General features: G+C 32.8%; 1 protein-coding gene across 1 annotated transcript in view; it reads right to left on the reverse strand.

Annotated features, from left to right (window-relative positions):
* ZNF804A (zinc finger protein 804A) overlaps positions 1 to 19,506 on the reverse strand; it is a 407,261-nt gene extending 387,755 nt beyond the window's left edge. The window contains exon 1 of the mRNA XM_044666466.1: positions 19,396 to 19,506. Within this exon, the coding sequence (XP_044522401.1) occupies positions 19,396 to 19,506 (111 nt within the window). The remainder of the gene's footprint in view (positions 1 to 19,395) is intronic.
* Between the last annotated feature and the right edge of the window lie 2,011 nt (positions 19,507 to 21,517).

Consider the following 21,517-nt stretch of genomic DNA (forward strand, 5'->3'; position numbering starts at 1 on the left):
ATTTTAATGATCTCTGCTACCTTTTTTTATTATTCCCACACCAAAAAGTGTTGTATTTCAGGTCTCAATGTAAAAAACAAAACAAAAAACAGACGTTTAGCATTCTACATATACCACAAAGACTATTGATCTCAAACTATACAATAGAACATTTTTGTCAAGTTAACTGTATCCCAAAGCTCAAGGACTTGATATTTCTAGAGACAGGAAGATATATTTTCTCAAAAGTGATAACTTATTTGCAGGGTCCTTTCCCAGTATAAATGGAAGATGACACATGATAATTTACTCCTGGATATTCTGTGATGAGTGGGATGGAAGAGAGCCAAATGATTCTCTTTACAACTTATACCTTAAGCACAGTCCACAGAATTCTAGCAAATTACTTCTTCCTGTATGCACATCACAAGGTGCTTTTCATTTTCACTCTTCCACTCCTCTGTTGCACAGCCAGCAATTAGTGGGGAATAAATGTAGAAATAGCAGAAGTTTACCAGATAAGATATTAAAAAGCAGCAGATCATTTTATTTTCTTCTGCTCCTGAAAGGCAATCTACTGAGAAAGATGGAAGGATAAGCTTCACATTGTGATCTCAGTTATGCTTTAGTGTCAAGACTCTAAAAAGAAAAGCAAGACTACAAAATCCAATGATTAGAAAATGAATAACTTTGACTTTTTTCTGTACATGGAAAATTCAATATCTACTACCAGAAAATTATTTTAAAATCTTTACAGATACATAGCTCTCATGAAAAAAAATATTTCCAATTATCTTTTCAATGTAAGTACAGTTATCAACTCTAACAGTCACAACCAGAAAGTTAAAAACATTGAAAAGAAAGTATTTTTACATATAATTTGAATTTTTAGCATTGGGAATATTCTGAAATCTTACCAAAGTGTTCTTTATAACTCACACCAACATATAGTTAGCTTGTACTAATAGGCATTTCTTTGAAAAAAAATCAACCTTTATGCATTGGTGCAAACTAAAGATACTGGTAGCAACCAAATATCATTTATTTCCCAACTTACGCAGTCTAATTAAACTATCTGCAGCTTAATTACTTACGTCAAAGAAAGAGACCAACTTTATCTTAATAGCTCCTTTGCTAAAGCCATTATTGATTGGTCATTGAAGTGATAATAAGATTTCATGAAAGTAATTTCCCAGGCTTTGGGGCTAAAAATAAGAAAGGATTTCAAGAAAGAACAGCCTTGAATCACTTTTTAAAGATGAAAATATCTGAACTTGGACAAATACAAAATATGGTCAACTTGTTTCTTGATTCTTAAATGTACACCAAAAATTGTCAATTGAACATTTTCCTAATAGATATCCATGCCTCTCATCTTTCCTTTCTCTAAATAGTTCCTTGTATAGCACCAAAGTGATATTTCTAAAGCTTAGGTCTGACTATTTTTCAAAAGGTTCTAGTGGTTCCTTTTTAATTTAAAAAATTAAATAATGTTTTAATAAAACATTTTAAATATTTTTTATTATTTTAATATTTATAATGTTCTCAAAAATATTATTTCATATTATGGTCCCAATAAATCTGAGAGGTGCTATTATTATACCCATTTTACAGATGATGCACAGACATCAATACAGTTTCAAATATAAATTCTTCTTTTTGACATTTAAAGTCTATCACAGTTAGGCTCCTGTCTATCTTTCTTGATTTATTACACATTATTCTCCTTTATATACTCTATATTCCTGTCAAATGGGTCTATTTGCTGTACCTTACAAAATATATTCAGTCTCTAATCTCTATTCCTTTATGTCTTTCTTTCCTGGCTGAAATGTATTCCCTTCTCACCTCTGCTTCTTAGAATACCTGAAAAATCCTCTTAAAAATAAGGTCAATATGAATTGGTACAATCATTCTGGAAGGCAATTGCGTGTTATGCAAATAAAATAGCTAAAATGTCTTCATCTTTTGACCTAGAAATTATACTTCTAAGCATATAACCAAAGGGATCATTGAGAAAAATAAAGGCTCCTTATAGAGACAAAATCTCATTACAATACTTTTATAGCAACTAGAAACAAAATAGTCTCCTATAAACTAGGAAATAACTAAACAAACCTTGATACATGGATGTAATGGAATATTACTGACCTATTAGAAATGACAAACAAGAACTGCTTTCAGAAAAGCATGGAAATATTCCGTGAACCAATGTAAAGTGAATAAGCAGATATGGGGCAATATATGGCAATGATTACTATGTATAAATAGAAAGAAAAGCAACTACAGAAAAGTTGAAAGGGAATATTTGAAATTATAAAGAACAAATCTGTTTGCCAAAGAAGAAACATAAAAAGACGCCTTTGCCAAGCTTTTTGTTTGTTTGTTTGTTTTGCAGATTTGTAGGGGACATTACATATTATTTTAGCTTTTTCTTTTTAAATTTTCTTTCTTATTAAAAAAAATCTTTGTTGAGGGATGGCTCTCTGGCAGTGTAAAGTGGAAAATATAAAGGAAAAATCTAGACATAAAAAGATATTAATAAAAATACGTTTTTAAAAGCTTGATTGAAGTTTCACTTCCTTCATGAAGCCTTCCCTAATTATCCCTGTAGTTAATGCCAATAATTTATATTTACTTCTCTGTTTTATTTTCCCCCAAAGAATGTAAGATTTTTGGTGCTAAAGAGGTTTAATTTTGTCCTATCACAATGACTGTTATTCTATTGACCTATCTCAGATTCAGTTAAAGAATAATTTATGAACCACATACTTTTCCCCAAGCTTTGTGGTAGATTGGGTCATGCAAAACCAAAAAGAGAAATGACTCCTGCTTTTAAGGAATTTAGATGCCACTGGAGGAAAGAGTATGTACAATAATAGGCTAAAAAATAAAAACAAAACATTTTCAAAATAATTTCTGCCTTTGGGAGACAGTACTAAGGCCAGGGGAGAAGCTAGATCTGCATAAGCTTCCTTTTTCAACATTCTTGAGTAGCTGATTGATCGATGTTCAAATTCTTTTTGTGGTTCATTGATTGATTAATGTTCAAATAGTCTAAGGTTATAAATGTTTTCTATTCACTCCTTGCTCATAAGGCATGTAAACATATATATTTCTGAGCTGAATTCCCCTAATGGTTTTATTCACATTGCACCCTAAAATCCTAATCCATATATTTTGTTATTTTTTATAACTGTGATTTACCATGCACAAATGCAGTTATGCATTTCACCCTACTTCCAGTTCTCATTCTCATTATTTACCCTACTTCTGAGAACAGAATATTGGAGAAATCTGAATTAATTAAAATATTTTTTTGCATTTGCTAATTAAACATAATTATTCATGGTGGGGAAAGGTGCCTAGATAACTAAAAAGTTAATTTGCCTGAAAAATCAAATTTTCAAAATTCTGTAGTGAGAGTTTAGTAGTACAAATAGTTGAAAATTTTATAGCAATTTAAACATGTTTTCTTATTTTTTCTGTTCAATTATGAAAATAGCTTATTAAATCCCAGCTCTATACAAGGGATGGTTTTAGATAATGAGGACATATGTATAATAAATAGTTCAATCTGGTCCCTCAAAACTTTTAAAATATTCTAGAATGGTATGTAGCATGTATAGAGATAAGTATATGTGTATTATGATAAAGGAGAAACCCAGGGGGACTATAAAGATTTGTGGAAGAAGATAAAATTTTTAACATTGTGGATTCTCAAAGGAGTAAGAATTTGAATTGTCAGCCTTAAAAAGGATATTCAGGAATTTGACAGGGAGAGATGTGGTAAATGCATACATAAATTAATACATATAAAATTGGGGAATATTTAGCACTTAAAATTGGGAAGAACCTGAAGTACATGAAGGCAGTAATGTAAATAAGGTAAAAGGCATGGTTGGAGGTAGAGTGGAGAAAAAATTTAAGTTTGACTCAAACATCTTATAGGCAAGAAGGAACCTCTGAAATTTATTTAATGAATTAATTGAAAATATTTTTATTAGGGGAGGAATAATTAAGGTGGATAGTCAAATAATATTAAAATTTAATGAAATTCTATAACTTTATTATTGCAGAATTAAAAGGTAGAATTAATCCTAAAACCATTAGGAAAAATACCTTCTCAAATAATTTATTTTGGTGAAACATTTAAGTGTTTTGTTAAAGTGTTTATATTTAAGGAATTGGTAGTTTTCTTAATATTTGTATAATCCTGAACAAGTCATTTATGTTTTGGGGATTGTAGTGTCTTTCCTATATAAAATAAAAGGATTAGAGTAGATCAGAGGTTAACACATTTTTGGCCTCAGGACTTATTTATTGTTTTAAAAAATATTGAAGACCTATCCTACAAAAGGTTTTTATTTATATGGATTCTATCTACTGATATTTTCCACATATGTCACTAAAGGTATCTTAGTATTATTATGAAAATAGTTTTTATATCATGGAATCACTAAAAGGGTCTCAAAGATTTTCAGGAGTGCCCAGACCACACCGTCAGAATTGCGGAAATAGATGATGTCTTAATTTCCTTTGAATTTTAAATACTTTGATATTGAGTTTGTCATACTTTTTATAGTATTCTATTTCTAATTAAGTTACAAAAATAAACACAATGGATTCTAGTGGAGTTGGTTGTGGTCTTTTTTATGGTTTTGAGTTACTTTACTTTTAATAATAGGCCCAAATCTAAATAATTTAAATAAAAACTTCCAACAAAACAGTAACCATTTCAGAATGTTAAAATCAGACAGTTGATATCTAGCAGTATTTATTTACAACCTATTATGTACCAGGCACTAGGATAAGCACTAGTATTATGAAGACAGAAGTAAAAAGGCTTCACCTCTAAATGTGCTTCTATCCTATAGTACGTATATAATAGAAACAAGTTGATTTGGGGGAATGGGCACCTGCAATTGTCAAATCAGAAAATATTTTATGTTAAAATTGGAACTTGAGTTGAATCTTGCAATAAGTGAGGAATTCCAGGATTACCTAGGTAACTTTCAACTCTATATTTACTTTACCTATAAAGTCTTAAAATGTGAAATTTAGACATTGAGAGTTAGTCATTTGACACTATAAAACTGATTTTTCAAAAAGTAATCTTAGTTACTATCTAGAATTGTAGGTTTATTTTAAAAAAACTTAATTAAATAAATCAATTAATACAGATTAAACATCTAATATATATAAAAAAATTCTGCCTGATACTTAAGGGAATTCAAAGAAGAATAAAAAATAGTCTATACCAGTAATGGTGAACCTTTTTAAAGATCAGGTGCCCAAAGTGCAACCCTCAAGCTGCATTTCAGCCCCCCCCCCACCTTACCCCAGACAGGGGAGGAAGCAAGCACTCCCAATGGCCTATAAGGCAGAGGGGTGAGTCATGTGAGATATGTCACATGTTCCTGTGGAGAGGGCGAAAGGAGCACTCTCCTATGTTCCCCATAGTTTTGCCAACACAGGTCTGTACACTCATGAAATTTCAAGTCAAGTAGAAAAGTACTATAGTTGTAGTACTCTATTGCAGGAGTTCCTTGAACTTAATCTCTGGAAATTTGGATAATCTGGGACTTTTATTCAGATGTTGAACTGAATTGAGTGTCAGAATAATTGATTTCCTGTTTTTCCTTCCTCTTCTCTTCTAATTCATTCCATCATACAAATTGTTGGCAAGCAACTTTCCTAAGTGTAGATCTGACTATCACATAATCAATCAACTCCAGAGGCTCCCTAATGCCTCTTGGATAAAATATACTCTTCTGCTTAATTTCTAAAGGATTTCACAATCTGGGCCCATCTTATCTTTTTAGCCCTGTTGGCATTCCTCACTCACTCAACAACCTAATCAAATGGACCTTCTCTTTGTTCCATTCAGGTATTATCTTTTTCTGAACTTTTGTATCTGATAACACTCCTGCATGGAAATCATTCCCTTTTCATTTCCCTTTATGAGAGCCTCATAAAATTTCTCTTTTTCTATAAACCAGCCTCCAAGCATATACTTCTCAATTGTCTTTCATATTCCCCTAATTCCTACTGCTCTCTCCCCCAAATTGTTATGTATTTACTTTATTTACATTTATTTATATTTATTTCCATATAATTATCTGGTATATACTTTTTGCCTTCATTAGGATGTAAGTTCCTTTCAGTTTGGAAAGAAAATAAGCATTAATAATAGTATCAGTCTATGACATGCTATAAACTCTTTTTACAATTATCTGATTTGCTGCTCATAACAATGATGGTAGGTGGAAACTATTATTAACCCCACTCTACAATGGAGGATATCAAAGCAAATGAAGGTTAAGTTACTTGCCCAGGTTCTCACAGTCAGTAAGTTTATAAGACTAGATTTGAACTCAAGTCTTCCTTACTTCAGGCCAAGAACTGTATTCACTGTGCCACCTAGCAGCCTAGTGATAGTTTTCTTTTTTATTAAGTATATCACAAGCATATATATTTGTTTTGATTGATTGATTGTTATCTACTATCAGGCTAGGATATCTTAAGTGAAGTGGTTTATCAGTAGGATTTGAGTCTCTTCTATTCCAATTAGTAGATGTGTCTAGTATGGGTAAATCAATTAATCTCTGAGTCTCTATTTCTTTATACATTGTAATGATAATATGTTAATAATGACACCCACAATAACATTATGAGTGTTATGAATCTTCCTTAAGTAAATAAGTAGTTTAAATCACTAAAGCACCATATAAATTTAGTTGTGCTTTTTTTCTCTTTAATGTGATGCTGTTTGTGGTTGCTCTCTCTTTTCTTATTCTTCTAGAGAACTGATTTCTTTAATTCTATACTAAAGGCCCTTGAAAGATAATTTAGAGATTGATTTGTTTGGAAATCCTAGCACTCCTGTGGAGTATTTTGGAAACTTTCACAAATGAGTGGATGAGTGGGTGCTGATTCTTATAACCCAGTAGTTTCTTTGATATTTTGGACAGATCAATATTTAAAATAAATTTCTATTGAAATCTCTTTTACTTCCCAGGGTGATCAGTTGACTTCTGCCTTTCCCATCTTTGCATGAATATGATTAGTATCCAATGATAAAATATATGTGAAAGAGTTTTGCTTTAATTTCATGGACACATGTTATGTCACATAATTGACAAAAAAAAACATATAATTTTTTGCTTTTGAAAGTTTCCTACAGTTGACATGATGACATTGTATCCATAGTATTATGCTTATAAAATGGAATGTTTTGTAATGGCAATATAAATATTTAATCATGGCATAGTACACTTCAAGAAAATAATTCTGAAAGTATTTTGAATTATAAAAAACAATAACAAATATTATCATTGAAATGCGTTGTTGATGCCTAGAAATGTTCAGTAAGCATTTAATTTTGTGAAGCTATGCTAGACATTTTACAGGGAATTTAAGTAGGGTACATCTTTCTTAATCTCATGATTAATGCTTTTCATTGCTATGGCAAAATCTTGCAGTAATTGTTAAATGAGGAAATATGATAGGTATTAAAATCCCACTGACAATGTAGTCTCACGTGCTTTTAGGGTATCAGTAAACAGACTAATTAGCATCAACTACCTTAAGTACTGAACCATGAAATATGCAACTCTCATACTACACAGGTAATTTTACACTGATTAGAAATACAAAGAAAATATTATATACTGATTAGAAATACTAAAATAATATATATTGATATACTTTTATATGCAATATAGAACCTTTTTGTATGAAAGAACTTCAATTTCAAGAATAATTTCAAATTTTTAAGATATTGATTTGGGACATAAGGACATATTTATCCTTCAAGACATTGGACTGTTGATATCATTATAGGAATAAAAACAGATATAAACTTGCATGTTTAACATACTGAAAATTTTATTTAACATTTTATATCTCACCGCATAAACATCCAAATGATGATAAGTGGAACATATTTCATATTTTTCAATAGTTCATGTCATAAAATTTCAAAATCTTGATAATATCTCACATTAGCATCAAAGCAAATGGGACATTCACAAATGAAAAGACAAAAGACCAAAAGAAGTCTTTGGTAAACTGCAGAGAAATCAAATGTAAACTTCAGCTGAAAGGATTTTGCACCCAATTGTGACAATCTGCAAAGTTCAGAGGTCACCAATCATCTATATTTTGGGAGCATATTGCATTAGCATTAAAACTACTAGTGAAAATGGAAAGCTACCAAGAATATTTAGTAGAATATACACATGATTTGTGTTTTGAAACATCAACTACATTGAATTTATTTTTTCTTTCTGTATTGGCTACTTGCTCAATGAAATTGAAATGACACTAGTTAAGTCAACAATTATGTGTGTATGTCTATACACATATATGTCTTTATGTGCATACTTGAATACATTTATGTACATGTGTGTAGTAAGTTGTGGGACAATTCTGTGTTTTTATAACTGTTTTCAACTTTTCCCAGTGAAGAAATTCCGTGAAGATCAACAACTGTTTTGCAACTTAATCTTAGAAAGTTGCCCAATGAGAGGTAATATGACAAAGTTAACACAACCTGTATGTATTAGAGGTAAAGCAGTTCTTTCTGACTCTATGCTAGGCCTCTTTGCATGATGCCAGGCTTACTTTTTTATAGTACAACTGTATATGAGTTATGTTATACTCACTAAAACTTTGTCTTTAGGAGTCCTTTCCTCTTTCCTTCTAGTGAGGAGAACAATTTCTAACAGTATAGCCAGATTCCTCCAAATAAGACATTGAAAGTAAATACTATTAATGGGAAGTTTTTATCCAATTTAATTAATTGGAGACAATTAGAAGAATTACTAGGGTAGCAGTTCCAGAGAGGCAGATGTCTCTGAGTCAAAAAAATGTTCCAAGGCTTTAATGTGGCAAAGGAAAGGTTTTTATGGGAGATCTCCAGAGAATAGTTATTCCAAAGACTGTTGTCAAAGATGTAAAAATGTGGATGTTCTGTCTCCTATGGACTTCATATTCTGCAAAGCTGAAACAAGAATTTAAGAAATGAATTCCAGTAAATTACAGTAGCCAGCATTGTAAATGAATATGAACTGTTAAATTTTGGGGTGCAGAATATGCAGATAGATAAATAGACAGGAGGATAGATAGAAGGATATAGATGGATAGATAGATAGATAGAAAGATAGAATAAACTTTCAGATAGAGAATTGTACATGGTGATATGAAAATAAACTTTGTTGTATTAAGTACGGACCAAAGAGAGGGTATTTCACCATGACATGAAAGGCAAGAAAAAAGCCATGGCAGTATATTCTATAGTAATCAGTGGTGGCATTGCTTTACAGCTCAGTCTATGCAGGAGATGAATTACCAAGGTGTACTTTGATCTCTGTAAAAGAGTTATATATTTTTAAAAGTTCTAAAGTCAGAAAGAATGCATGGGGTGTTCTTTATATACCTATTCTGTAGAAATAAAAGTGCTCAAATTTTGTTTCTTACTTCTCCATGTTCTGTACCCAGAGTTCTCTTGCTGGTCCTCATCTTCTAAGGTTTTTATCCTACTCTTTTCTTATCCCTATAGGGCATGTTCTCTTTGTCAGAACCCAATGTTTCCGGTTTTTTCAAATTCCCTTTTATTTCATCAAGCCTTCTTGTCCTCCAACCCATTTCTCTTGAGGTTTGCTCTCTGCTGGGAACCCAAATAATCAATATGGGCTTATATGTTTATGGCTTCATGGACTCCATGATCCAGACAGATTAGCCTACTTACTATTACTTTAAGAAGGTCAACTCCAATAAGACCTATTTGCTGTTATTCCTTCTCCTTTCTATGTGCCTTTCTTTTTTCTAGCTGTTTCCAATCTCTTTCCTCATCTTTCCGTTTTAGAATTCCTGACTTCCTCCAAGAGATTTAGCTCAAATGCTGACTTTTGAATGAAGCCTTGAAGTCTTCTCCTCTAAGATAACCTTACATCTATTTTCTATGTACTAATATTGCATGTACAGAATTAATTACATATTATCTTCTCCTAAGCTCTCAAATTCAAACAGAAACAAGGACCGCTCAAACACAGGCAAAGATCTTTGCAGGCTGCATATTTATATAGAAAACCAATTGTATCATTATCTGTGTTATTGCATTCTATTTATTTTTGATAATTTTTCTCCATTTGTGTTTTCAATTCACTCAGGTTGGTCCATAGCACTAGAATGTAAGCTCCTTGAAAAAAGGGACTATTTTTGCCTTCCTTCCAGTACTTAACAGTGTCAGACACATAATAAACACTCAATAAAAGATAGCTGGTTGACTATCTCACCATTTTATTAAACCTGCAATGCTAAATGCTATTTTTTCTGTTATTCCTAGTTTCTTTTAAATCAAAAACACAATTTGGATCATCTGTGCAAAAGGATATAGTTACTTATACTATTTCTAAACCTTTGATTGTTCTTCTTACAAAGATGAATAAAAGTATACTTGTAATAAAAGGTTCTAGAAGGTAGAGGATGAAATTATTTCATTTTCAGGAACAAACACTAGGAACTAACTCAAATGTTATCCCTTAAGCTGGAAGCCAGATTAAGAAATAAAATAAGATGTATATTTGAAGTTTGAAAATACAAAAGAGGACTATGTCTATTAAATTCTGATTTATAATTGCATGAAATAGATAAGCACTGTTCATCATGTATAGGTTCATTTACTTCATCATTTATGTTTATTTAAAATATAAAAGATCATATAAGGCTATTTGACAAGGATATTAGTAATCCCTTTTTAAAAATAGACATTTTAATAATATTCAAAAGATTATATGCTTTTTATTCTTCATATACAATAAAATAAATAAAATACTTTTTGTTTAAACAAGTTTAAAAGTAAATTTTTTAAATATAATTTATTTTCCAATTTACATGTAATAATTTCCAACTCATGTTTTCTGAAAATATAAGATCCAAATTTTCTCCCTCTCTTCCTTCCCTTTTCCATCTCAGAAATGGTAAGCAATTTGATCTGAGCTATCCATGTATTATCATGTAAAACATACTTCCATATTTGTCATTGTTGTGAGAGAATACTCATATAAAACCGAAATCCCAAAATAAAACCATGAATAAACTAAACGAGAAATAGTTTGCTTTGATCTACATCTGACTCCAAGATTCCTAAAAGGAAGAAGTTTTAATAAGACTTCAAGAAATATTAGAAAATGTCATGATTTAGAAAAAATAATCATAAAAAGACAGTAGCTTCATTTTTGCTAATGAGTTAAAAATACAAACATACACATACACACATATGTAAATATATATATATATATATATCATGATGTACATATGCTATCTTAAAACAAGATTCACCTCAGTATAAACATAAATGTTTATTTTCTTTTCTTAGACAAATCACATTCAAAAGAATCTTTTAAAAAACCCATACATTCCTCTTAGATCAATACTGTGTATTGGTTCCAAGGCAGAAGAACAATAAGGACAAGGCAACAGACATTAAGTGACTTGCCCAGGGTCACTCAGCTAGGAAGTATTTGAGGCCAGATTTGAAACTAGGACCTTCCCTCTCTAGGCCTGACTCTTAATCCACTGAACCACCCAGGTGCCCCCTCAAAAGAATTTCTTTTAAAAAACCTAATAACACAGGAACATAAATAAAATTGATTGATGCGCAATACATTTCAGACATTACAAGTGTTTTAAAATAAACTAAAAATAGTTTTAAATTATAACAATTATTTTCATTTTTAAAACATTATCTCTCTTAAGGACACTGCCTATTTTTTGTCATTATAATTAATAGCCACAGCCCCTGCAATTAAGTATTAAAACTGAACTGTGCATAGTTATATTTTACATAATTTATTGAATTATCAAAATGACATAGAATATTATTTATAAAGTAATTAAAATATTTTCCAACCTACATTAAGGAAACATGTTCTAGAAAAAAACAAAATTTTAGCAGGATGATTTTCAGGGAAAATCAAGTTTAAAATTACTAACATAACCTTTTCCAATTAGAGCCAAATGTTACTTTAATATTTGTTTGTAAAAACCTAGTTAGCTCATTGTAAAGCAAATAATATTATACATTCTAGGATGATTGATTCCTTTTCACTAAATTTTCATTTAATAAAAGTTGTCTCTAAAAGTTTTAAATAAAATGATACATACAAATAATAAAGAAAAGTAATTACAGAAATGTCTACTAATGATAACAAGACCATTATGATAAAGAAGGAAGAGCACAATATCATGGAATGCACTTTGCTCATTAATTTTGACAACTATAGTTTAGTTTAAAATATTTGATATTGCTTTATATGATAGCATATTAGCAAGTGCATTGCAGAAATTTTCAAACAAAATTAATGAAACCTTAATAGTTAGAAATTTCATGTTGATATTGTTTCTATGGGGAAGGAAGGTACAAATGCCAGGATTTGGGTAGAGAGAAAGGAAGATTTGGAGTGACAAAAAACAAGATACTTCTTGTTTAGATTAAAAAAGGAAAATTAGTATAGAGCTGATAGTAACATGAGCCTCTGTTTTTCTTTATTAGTAATACCTAGTACCATCAGTATTTCTACTATATATAGTATATGTATATACACATAAACACATATATAAAGTGCATGAATAAGACAACCATAGACAACAGTTATTTATTACCACTGATTTTCTTTAAATATTTCTAACGGGATTATACAATTACAGGGCTGCAAAAGTAGGGCTTCTGTGAAATCAGAAGGTTATTGTGAAAATTAAGTGAATCATCATAGTCCTATCTGAAAATTAGTATTTTTTACTTAAAATAACTTAAGAAGCATGATACCCCAAATAAGCTTTCATTTGAATTATAACATATTTATTTAAAATAGTCAAGTAAAAATATTCTGAATAATAAAGAAAAAGACCAAAGACAACAAACAGCCTGACTGACAGATGGCATTTTCAAAATGAAGTAGTATTTTATTCTCAAATTTACACTATTGTCTTTCTAAAAGAATATTACAAGTTAATAAGACTGGAGGCTATCTTAGAAAGCTGAGGAACTACATAAATGGATATTGTAGAAAAACATAGGTATAAAACAATGCTTATGAAATGAAGTGAATACAAAATTATACTGGCTTGAAGATGCTGTGAAAAGTTCTTGAGGCACCATGTGGAAAATCCAGAACTAGGATCCTGAAGTACTGTAACTCCTGGTTCAGCCTAGGCTAATACTGAGACCTTAGAAAAGTTTTTTTTTTCTTTCCTTACTTATTGAAAGAGAGGGTTGGATTAATTGAATTCTATGGGCAGTTTCATGACTATGATGCTAATAAACCAAGAAAATGATCATCAGTAATACATAAAATCTTATAAGCATTCTGTAATTATTTGAAATCCATTGATGAAAATCACAAGCCCTTTCTACCTTCTCATTCTGTAGTGATTCTTTTTTATGGTTCACCTTTAATTCCAAATAAATCCTACTATTGGAAGAATTAAAATATTAACTATATTGGTACAGCACTGTAAAGCCCCTCCTTGTACAACAGCAATATAAAGGATCATATTAAAAGGTAAATTATTCCACTGAGAGAAAAGTATAGGTATTACTGAATTAAGTTTCTCTTAAAATATCATTTGAAACCTTGATGGACATGTCTTTGGAGTACTCAACATATCAACTTGTCAGTGACTTCCCTTAGCCTATTAATCTGTCTAGACAGGTTGCCCATGCTGTCAATTTCTTACAAATAAAAAAAAATTAAAGAATGTATAATACATAGGTCTCTAAGTAATTTGCAACAAACTGCTTTTTATTTAAAAAAAAGCAGATGTTAAAGGAAATCTTTCAGTATTATTAAATTGCATATAGAGTACATTTATCATGTGCATTTATCAAGTCTATTTCCCACTTTAGAAAAATAGGAACAAAAATCTTTAGTAATTTCCATTCTCATGGCTTCTCATATTGTTTTGACCATTTCGATTTCTGAAAGACTGTGTTCATTGAGTGTGCAACCTCTGTCAAGTGCCACTAAGCTAAAACAACAACAACAAAAACAACAAAACAAAGCTACAAGTACAAGCTCTGAAATAGGTTGTATTTTATTTCTTCTCCAGTTCATACTTCTGAGAGCATATGGGGACACTCATAAATAAATGGTTGGCCATTTGGAGATTAATTTTTGTTAACTATATCAAATCATTGAGACTGTCTACTGTATACTAAGTGGTCGCAACAATACCAATACTGATACAATCACAGATCTTTGAAACTGAAAAAAAGTTGTCAGAAAAGTCACTTCTCTTTTGGAACACCTCACCTATCAAGAATAAGCTTTTATTTGTCTTTACCAGCCACTATCTTTTTTTCCCTAAAAGTAGCTTAATTGCAATACTCATGTCCCTTGTTTTGAAAGGTAAATCAATTTACTGATATTTGCAAAATATCTTATGGAAATATATAAGAAATTATCAAATACATAAAATTCTGAATGAATTAAAAGTAAAACTTCACATATATTATTAAAATTTTAACTTTAAATACAAGTTGTTTTAAACCCAGGAAAATAACCAAAATGAACAATAACATTGCACTGAGAAGGAGAAAATCAGGAAATGATTTTAACCTCATAACTATGAATTTTTAATGGTCCAATTTTCCAAGTAAATAATATCTGTGTTTATCCATTAGTACAACTTAACTGTGAAGATAGGTATAACTTGAACTGTGCATAATATATTGCAGTCCCTCTGAGTGAATAAATAAATGAATGAATACACTTAAATACATATTTTCTTGATATTCTGGTACATATTTTCGTTGCTGGAAATGGAAAGTAACAGATATAAACTTATTTGTTGATTTAGGGAGTCTAGATGTTGACATTAAAATTCTTCTGCATTATTTGCTTTATTCCACCTTAGGAAAGCAATGTTACCAGAATACTAATGTCAAGAATAGGAAGGAAATTTCTGCAACCCAACACAATATATGAGTGGGCATCTTTTTACAAAGCAAAATGTATCATAACTAAACCCTTTTATTTCTTGAATTTTGTAGTAGACTTTAGAGAAAATGTAAGCAGTTCTCTTACTTTGTGCTGGAACAATCTGTAGAGTAGGTATAATGCTATCAACTGTACAAAGGTCCAGAATTATTAACAAAAGAATGGTGGATGAATTCAACATGATTTATCAAAGACTAATTTATCTGAATGTTCTTCTAAAAATGATTTTAAGTAAACATCTTTTCTTGTGGAGGAAAAAAGAAAGTCTTGATGAAAAACAAATGATGTGTTAATGAGCAATTACACAAATATGGGAAGACAATTGACCTTTCCCATAAAGAACAATCATTTTAATGTGGGACAGTGTATACATTATTTTGAATTTAATATATTTAATTATTATGATTAAGGGAGAAGATAGAGGTGAAAGAAATAAGAAAATTATATTCATTGTTATTAAATACATGATGTTTTTGGCAAACATATATTTTAGTTCACAATTAGAGTCTTATTTTATTTTACACACAATTTGCCACAAAATATCAATTTAAAGCTGCCAACATTCTATCATATCAATGGACTTACAGTTTGCTTCCCAAAAAAGTTATAAAAAGGACAATTTTGCTGTGTTAACTAAACTTTTGCAATTTGTATACTTTTCACTGTCATTTGTATGACATGATTTAATCTGTGACCTATATTACATTTTAATTTATTATTTATTATTTATTTTTAGCATTCTTTCCTTCCTTCCCAGTACCCTCTCCACTCACTGAGAAGGCAAGCAATATATCAGTTATTCAAGTGAAATCATGCATTTTCCATATTGGCCATATTTCAAGAAATTCAAAATACAAAGTGGGAAAATTATATTTCAATTTGGACTCAGAGTTCATCACATCTCTCTGTATAAAAGACTATCCTACATTTAAAGATATTCTGAGTTCTGAGTAAAACTCATAAATTCTAGACAGTTAAAAAACAATTTGGAAGATTTCAATGAGACCTAAATATTTCTGTTTGTAGTATAACTTTTTATAATTCTAAAATTAATATACAGGATAAAGAAATATAATGGAAATAATATATTTTCCTAAAAGTGTCCTACACACTTAAGTGAATTAGTTAAGTCAGACAGTTTAAGACTTAGACAATATATAGGCATTTTCTTTTTTTTTAAGTGATTAGAACAGGCTTGGAAAAATTTTTACCTTTTTTTTTTCAAATGACTTCAGTGATTCTCTCTTGAAATAATGTCACTTCAAACAATGCAAGCACATTTTAAACACCATAAATATCTTACATAGCAGTATTTTTTTAAAAACAACATACACATTATATTTTACTAGAGAAACAACTACAAAAGATTTGCAAAAGCTTAGTGGTCCATTTTATTTTTCAAGAAAGTGTACTAAAATACATTTGGATGTGCTTTATTTGTATGCAAAACTTGTAAATGTTTATAAGAAGGGAATCTTCAGATTGTACATTAAAGGAATCAAATTCCTAGAAGTTTAAAAACATTCATGAAAACATTAAAATTTATTAGACTATCAAAGTATTCCAAATATTTCTAATAAAGTTAAAAATCAATCACTTTCTCATCCATTAAGTGATATATACATACTAAAATATCTATAATGTTTTTATGAAATTGAGAGAAATTTATGCTATTTCAGCTTTATGTAAATATAGTATGTACCTTAAAGTAAGTATTTATATCCATAATGGTTGAATTTGGGGAAAAGGTGTTTCAAGTGACTTCAATTCCTTTAAAGCTCTTATGATAGAATATAAACTTTGGGCCATTTCGGTGAATCTAACAGGAAATACAAGTTCTAGTAAGAGTAGATCTGTGGTTCTTATAATGTTACTTGTTACAATTATGATAAATTTTTTACTTTTTCTGCTTCTAGAGAAATGACAGTAATTATTCCTAAATCCCATATGCATTTTTGCTAGTCCCATACTTCTGGGTAAATTGTTATAACAAATACATTTATTACCCTTTATTACCTCCATGTAAAAACATGGGATGAGAATTTTGAGCCTTATTAAAAAAAGAATGTGTCCTATAGGTGAAGAAAGAAAGGAATACACATTTATATAGTGCTTACTATGTGTCAGGAACTTTGCTAAGTACTTTATGAATATCTCTTTAAATCAATTTGACTTTAAAATCTTCATAAATATACAATAAAAAAGGTTGTCTAAGTCAGTCAATTCTTGCTAGAAAGTGAAAGGATGACCTAAAGAATTTGTAAGTCAAACTAAAATCTTTAAGTAAATTGCAAAATAGTAAGCCATTGATATTTGATATAGTTCTTTCATTTGTTATGTACTCTTCACAGTACACTAGGAATTAATTAGATGGAACTCTTAAGTCAGCAGATTTATCTGCCAATCCCCTCCACCCACAACATACAAAATGACTTTTTAGAAAAAACTAATCACCAATGATTATAAGAATTATAATTATGGTCATGGTTTTAAGGGATAAACATGTTAAGTGTTTGAATTCCCCCAAAAGATCAATAGAACTGAAATGCTAAAAAGAGCCTTTTCTTAGCAGTTAATGTCTTTCCTCTTCGCATGGTTAAAAAGGGGGGAACGGGAGAGTACACTTTTCCTTTTTCAATAAATTAGGGTATTATTATTGACATATAGAGAGGTATTATTTGGGAAATAGAGAATATTAGATTCAAAAGATACATAAACTGAATAAAAATAAACTCACATCTCTATAATTTATTCAAATTTACTTTTTCCCAAAAAATTGCTTTCCCAAAATATCTGGTTGAAATGTTCACATATCCTGATAAAACAGAACTTTAGTTGCTTTCATTGGCAAATGTAGGTTAAATTCTAGAAATGAAAAGAGGCAATGTAGAGACATTTCACTACCTTTAGGGGCAGCATGATTTTTGAGGATGGCAAACTAGGTGGAAAGACCATCTCTGAACTACATTAGCTCAGTGATCCTAGAAAAGTCATTTAACTTCTCTGTGTTCCAGGTCAACTCTCAAAGATTAAATTGAATATTTTAAATTGCAAAACAGTTTGCCTGTCTTTGTTAGAAAGTGTGTATCAGGAACTCCTTGTACAAAAGGTAACAGGTATGTATAATAATTATTATTATTTTGCTACTTAGTATTTTCAAATTTTTTCCAACTTGCTACCCTTGTCTTTCACTTTCTATTCCAAATATCTACATAATAAATAATACCACAAAAAAAAATTGGATTGCCAGTGAGCTCGTGTTATCAGTATTTATTTCCTGATTCCCAGCCTCAACTTTCTTTCTTCCTTTCTTCCTTTTTTTCCCTCACCACCAACCCCATATTTTGGATTTTCTTCCACCTTTCTGCTTATGGACCTGAGCTCTCTCCCCTTGCTTCCAAATGTGAGACTTCAGCGAATCTTCCTCCAGTCATTTATACTGGGAGTTTTCATTAGCCAAGGCATGTTCTGATCACCAGTCAGAAGCTTTGCTCTCCCTCACCCCCACTCCTTAGCTCTAAGGTCAACGCATCATCCCACCCAATCCTGAGTGCTGTTTCTATCAGGACTCTGATAGGTGGGAGAAGGGCAAGGAGAACCTACCAGTGACTGCCCAGGTTCCTTGCTTGTCTAACGTGTTTTCTATCAGTTCCGGATCTGATATAGACAATGCTGTGCCTTCACACTTTCTTCCAATCTCATTAGGATGGTTAATTGAGAGTTGACTGTACTTGGCTCCGATTTTACTTGGTGCAGCGACTGGATGGGAGGTGGGAAGACTGAGAGGTTCTACAATGTCTCACTTTAGGAACTTTGACTGTCATCACTGTAACCATCCTACATAAAAAGACTTCAGAGACCCATTCAGCATCCCATCACTTCAGCTGCACTGGCCAGACAGCTCACCACCCTCATCAATGGCACCCACACCCTTGTTCACCTTCAGCTCTCAATACTGAATGACATTCTGAGAGCTTGGTTCCTCCTAGATCCCCGACTGCCACCACGTCTCTCTCTTTTATTTATTTATTTGTTTGTTTGTTTTTAACATTCTCCCGTTTCCACATAAGGTCTGGACTACACAATTTACTTAGATTCATCAGAGAAATTCTGAATTATTCCCCAGGGCTGGAGAGAGACTCAAAGGCTTTAAGTGAGGGGAAAAAAAAAAGTCAGCATCAAAAGGCGCGGGTTGTAGAGCACACACACCCCCTCCCCATTCTTGAGCGTGCCTTTTCCAAGCTCTCCTTCCCACCCCCACCCCCCACCCCCAATAAACAAAAACACTCAAGCAGACCTTCTCGGTAGAATCTTGTAATCATCACAGCCTCCCCTATTCGCCTTCCCCCAACCCCTCCACAGTGCCCTAGGCAGAGGACTGCTGAGACCAGTAGAAAACAGAGGCAATTACCAGAGTTTTGTTCCCGTTCTTGCTGAGGGGACCTCGGAAAACTCCCTTGATGTTGCGAAAGTGCCCATTGCTGAGATGCGTGGAGCTGATGACAATGTAGTAACACTCCATGGGGCAGCCGCCGCCTCCTCCACCACCGCAGCCGCTGCTTCCATGCACCTCCTCGCCCGCAGCAGCAGCACACACACGCGGGACTGGATGAGGGTGGTGGTGGGCACCAAGTGCAGCCAAATCACACTGGACACACACGCATACACACAATCCCTGCTCCTGGGAAGGAAGGGTTGACACTAATGCTCAACTCCTCTTTCCCTAGCTCTGCTGAGAAAGGTTTGCTGCCCCCTCCCCCTCCTTTTCTTTTTTTCTTTTCCCTTTTGGTTCCTCTTTGAAGACTGACTGGAAGAGGAGAAGGGAGGGGAATCCCAGACTGAGAGGTGAGGATTGGGGTGAGGGGCGCACAAGGGTTGCTGAGGAAGGCAGGCGTGTGGACCAGCCTCAGCTTGTGTCTCAGTGCAGAACAGGAGGAAGGGAGAGGAGCAGCCTGAGTCGTGGCAATGAGAGCAGCAGCAGCAGCAGCATCTCCTCGATTTTGCAGAAGGAATCAGAGTTGTTGCCTCTCGCAGGCATTAGTGTTATTATAGTGTGCGGCGTTGCCGGTCCATTGCACTGAGCCAATGGCAGGAAGCCACTGGGCTGATACCGAGAGCTGTCAGAGGAGTACATCTGTCACACGCTGCCTTCACCACCACCCCCAGCTCGCTCGCTCTCCTCCCTCCTCCCCCTCAGTACACACTGCTGGCTCAGCCCTGCCTGCCAGCCTGCCTGCCACACTCAAGTAAAGAGTGGGGGGGAGAAGCGTCCAGAAGCCGTGGGAGCTGCCGCCCCACAGCAACCACTGCATCTCTTTGGCTTTTACAGCAAGAGCAGCACCTGCCTGGAACAGGACAAGGGAAAGGGGTGAAGGGGACTGACTGACTAGCTGGAGTTTAATGGTGGAGAAAAGGAGAAAACGCAGAAGTAGGAAGAAAGTGGGAAACTCGGAGAAGGAGGATGGTGAAAAGAAGCTATGAAGCTTTCCTTTTCTCTTTTCGCGGGTTATTTATAAGATAAATGAAAATAAAACAACATCTCCTTCCTTCCAAATCCAAAGGTTTGCGACTTCAGCACCCTATCACCCTCTCCCCCCTACTCCCGAAATCACTAATACCTAACATGTGACCATTGCTGCTTTTCTCACAAAACTGTAGCTGCCCATTGGTCTGGCTTAATGGTTTCTTATTCATTTATTCATTGAATTGGAGAGGGAAGAAGAAAACAAAACAAAACACGACTTTAGCTCCAGAACTAGAGAAATAGTAAGAAAGTGATCCTTTATTGTTTCTTTCCTTTGAAAAGAGTTTAGTTTTCTTGTATGTTATTTGTGGGAATGGGACTCAGGAATGGGAGCGGGAGTGTGTTTGTTCTGTGGGAATCAAAGGTGTGTAACACCTGGCTTATGGTTTCTTTATTCCGTCATTCTCTATTCCACTTGGCTAAATACCTTACTCTGCTTTTCAGTTCTTTTCAAAATCTGTAAGCCTGGATAGTAATATATCTAGTAGCAGCTGCTACTGGTTCCTTTTCCATTTCACTTTCGTTCTTAACCAGCTGCAGGAAGTAGCAATGAACAATGATAAAGGACTAGGATGCACAATTTTTGATAATATATTGGGGGAGTTTCCCGGGTACCATATTCACTTAAGGAAGTCAGACATTTCTTGAGGGCGCAGAGATTTCCAACCTAAGCTTGTGCCTTCCTTTCTGTTCTTCCAACCCCAGTTTATTCCCTCTTTGTGTAAGTTTAGCTCTTCTGAAGTGGTTTAGTAAGAGCATCCCATCAGGTATATATACATGGCTCATTAGTAGGCACTTAAAACAATCGATAACAGGCAGTAGAATGTCTGAAGATGGTAAGTTCAATGGATTTACTGAGGGCTTTATTTTCTTTTTCCTCAGGATGGCTTAATTGGTTAAAACAGAATTCAGACTGTCCGGCTAAATGTAACTCAGATCAAAATGCATTCTGAAACAGACCGTAATATTCCCTGCCTCCTCTAATTGCTAAATCCCATTGCATTTAAAC

Source organism: Gracilinanus agilis, chromosome 3 (genome assembly GCF_016433145.1).
Source record: "Gracilinanus agilis isolate LMUSP501 chromosome 3, AgileGrace, whole genome shotgun sequence".
NCBI classification, from domain to species: Eukaryota; Metazoa; Chordata; class Mammalia; order Didelphimorphia; family Didelphidae; genus Gracilinanus; species Gracilinanus agilis.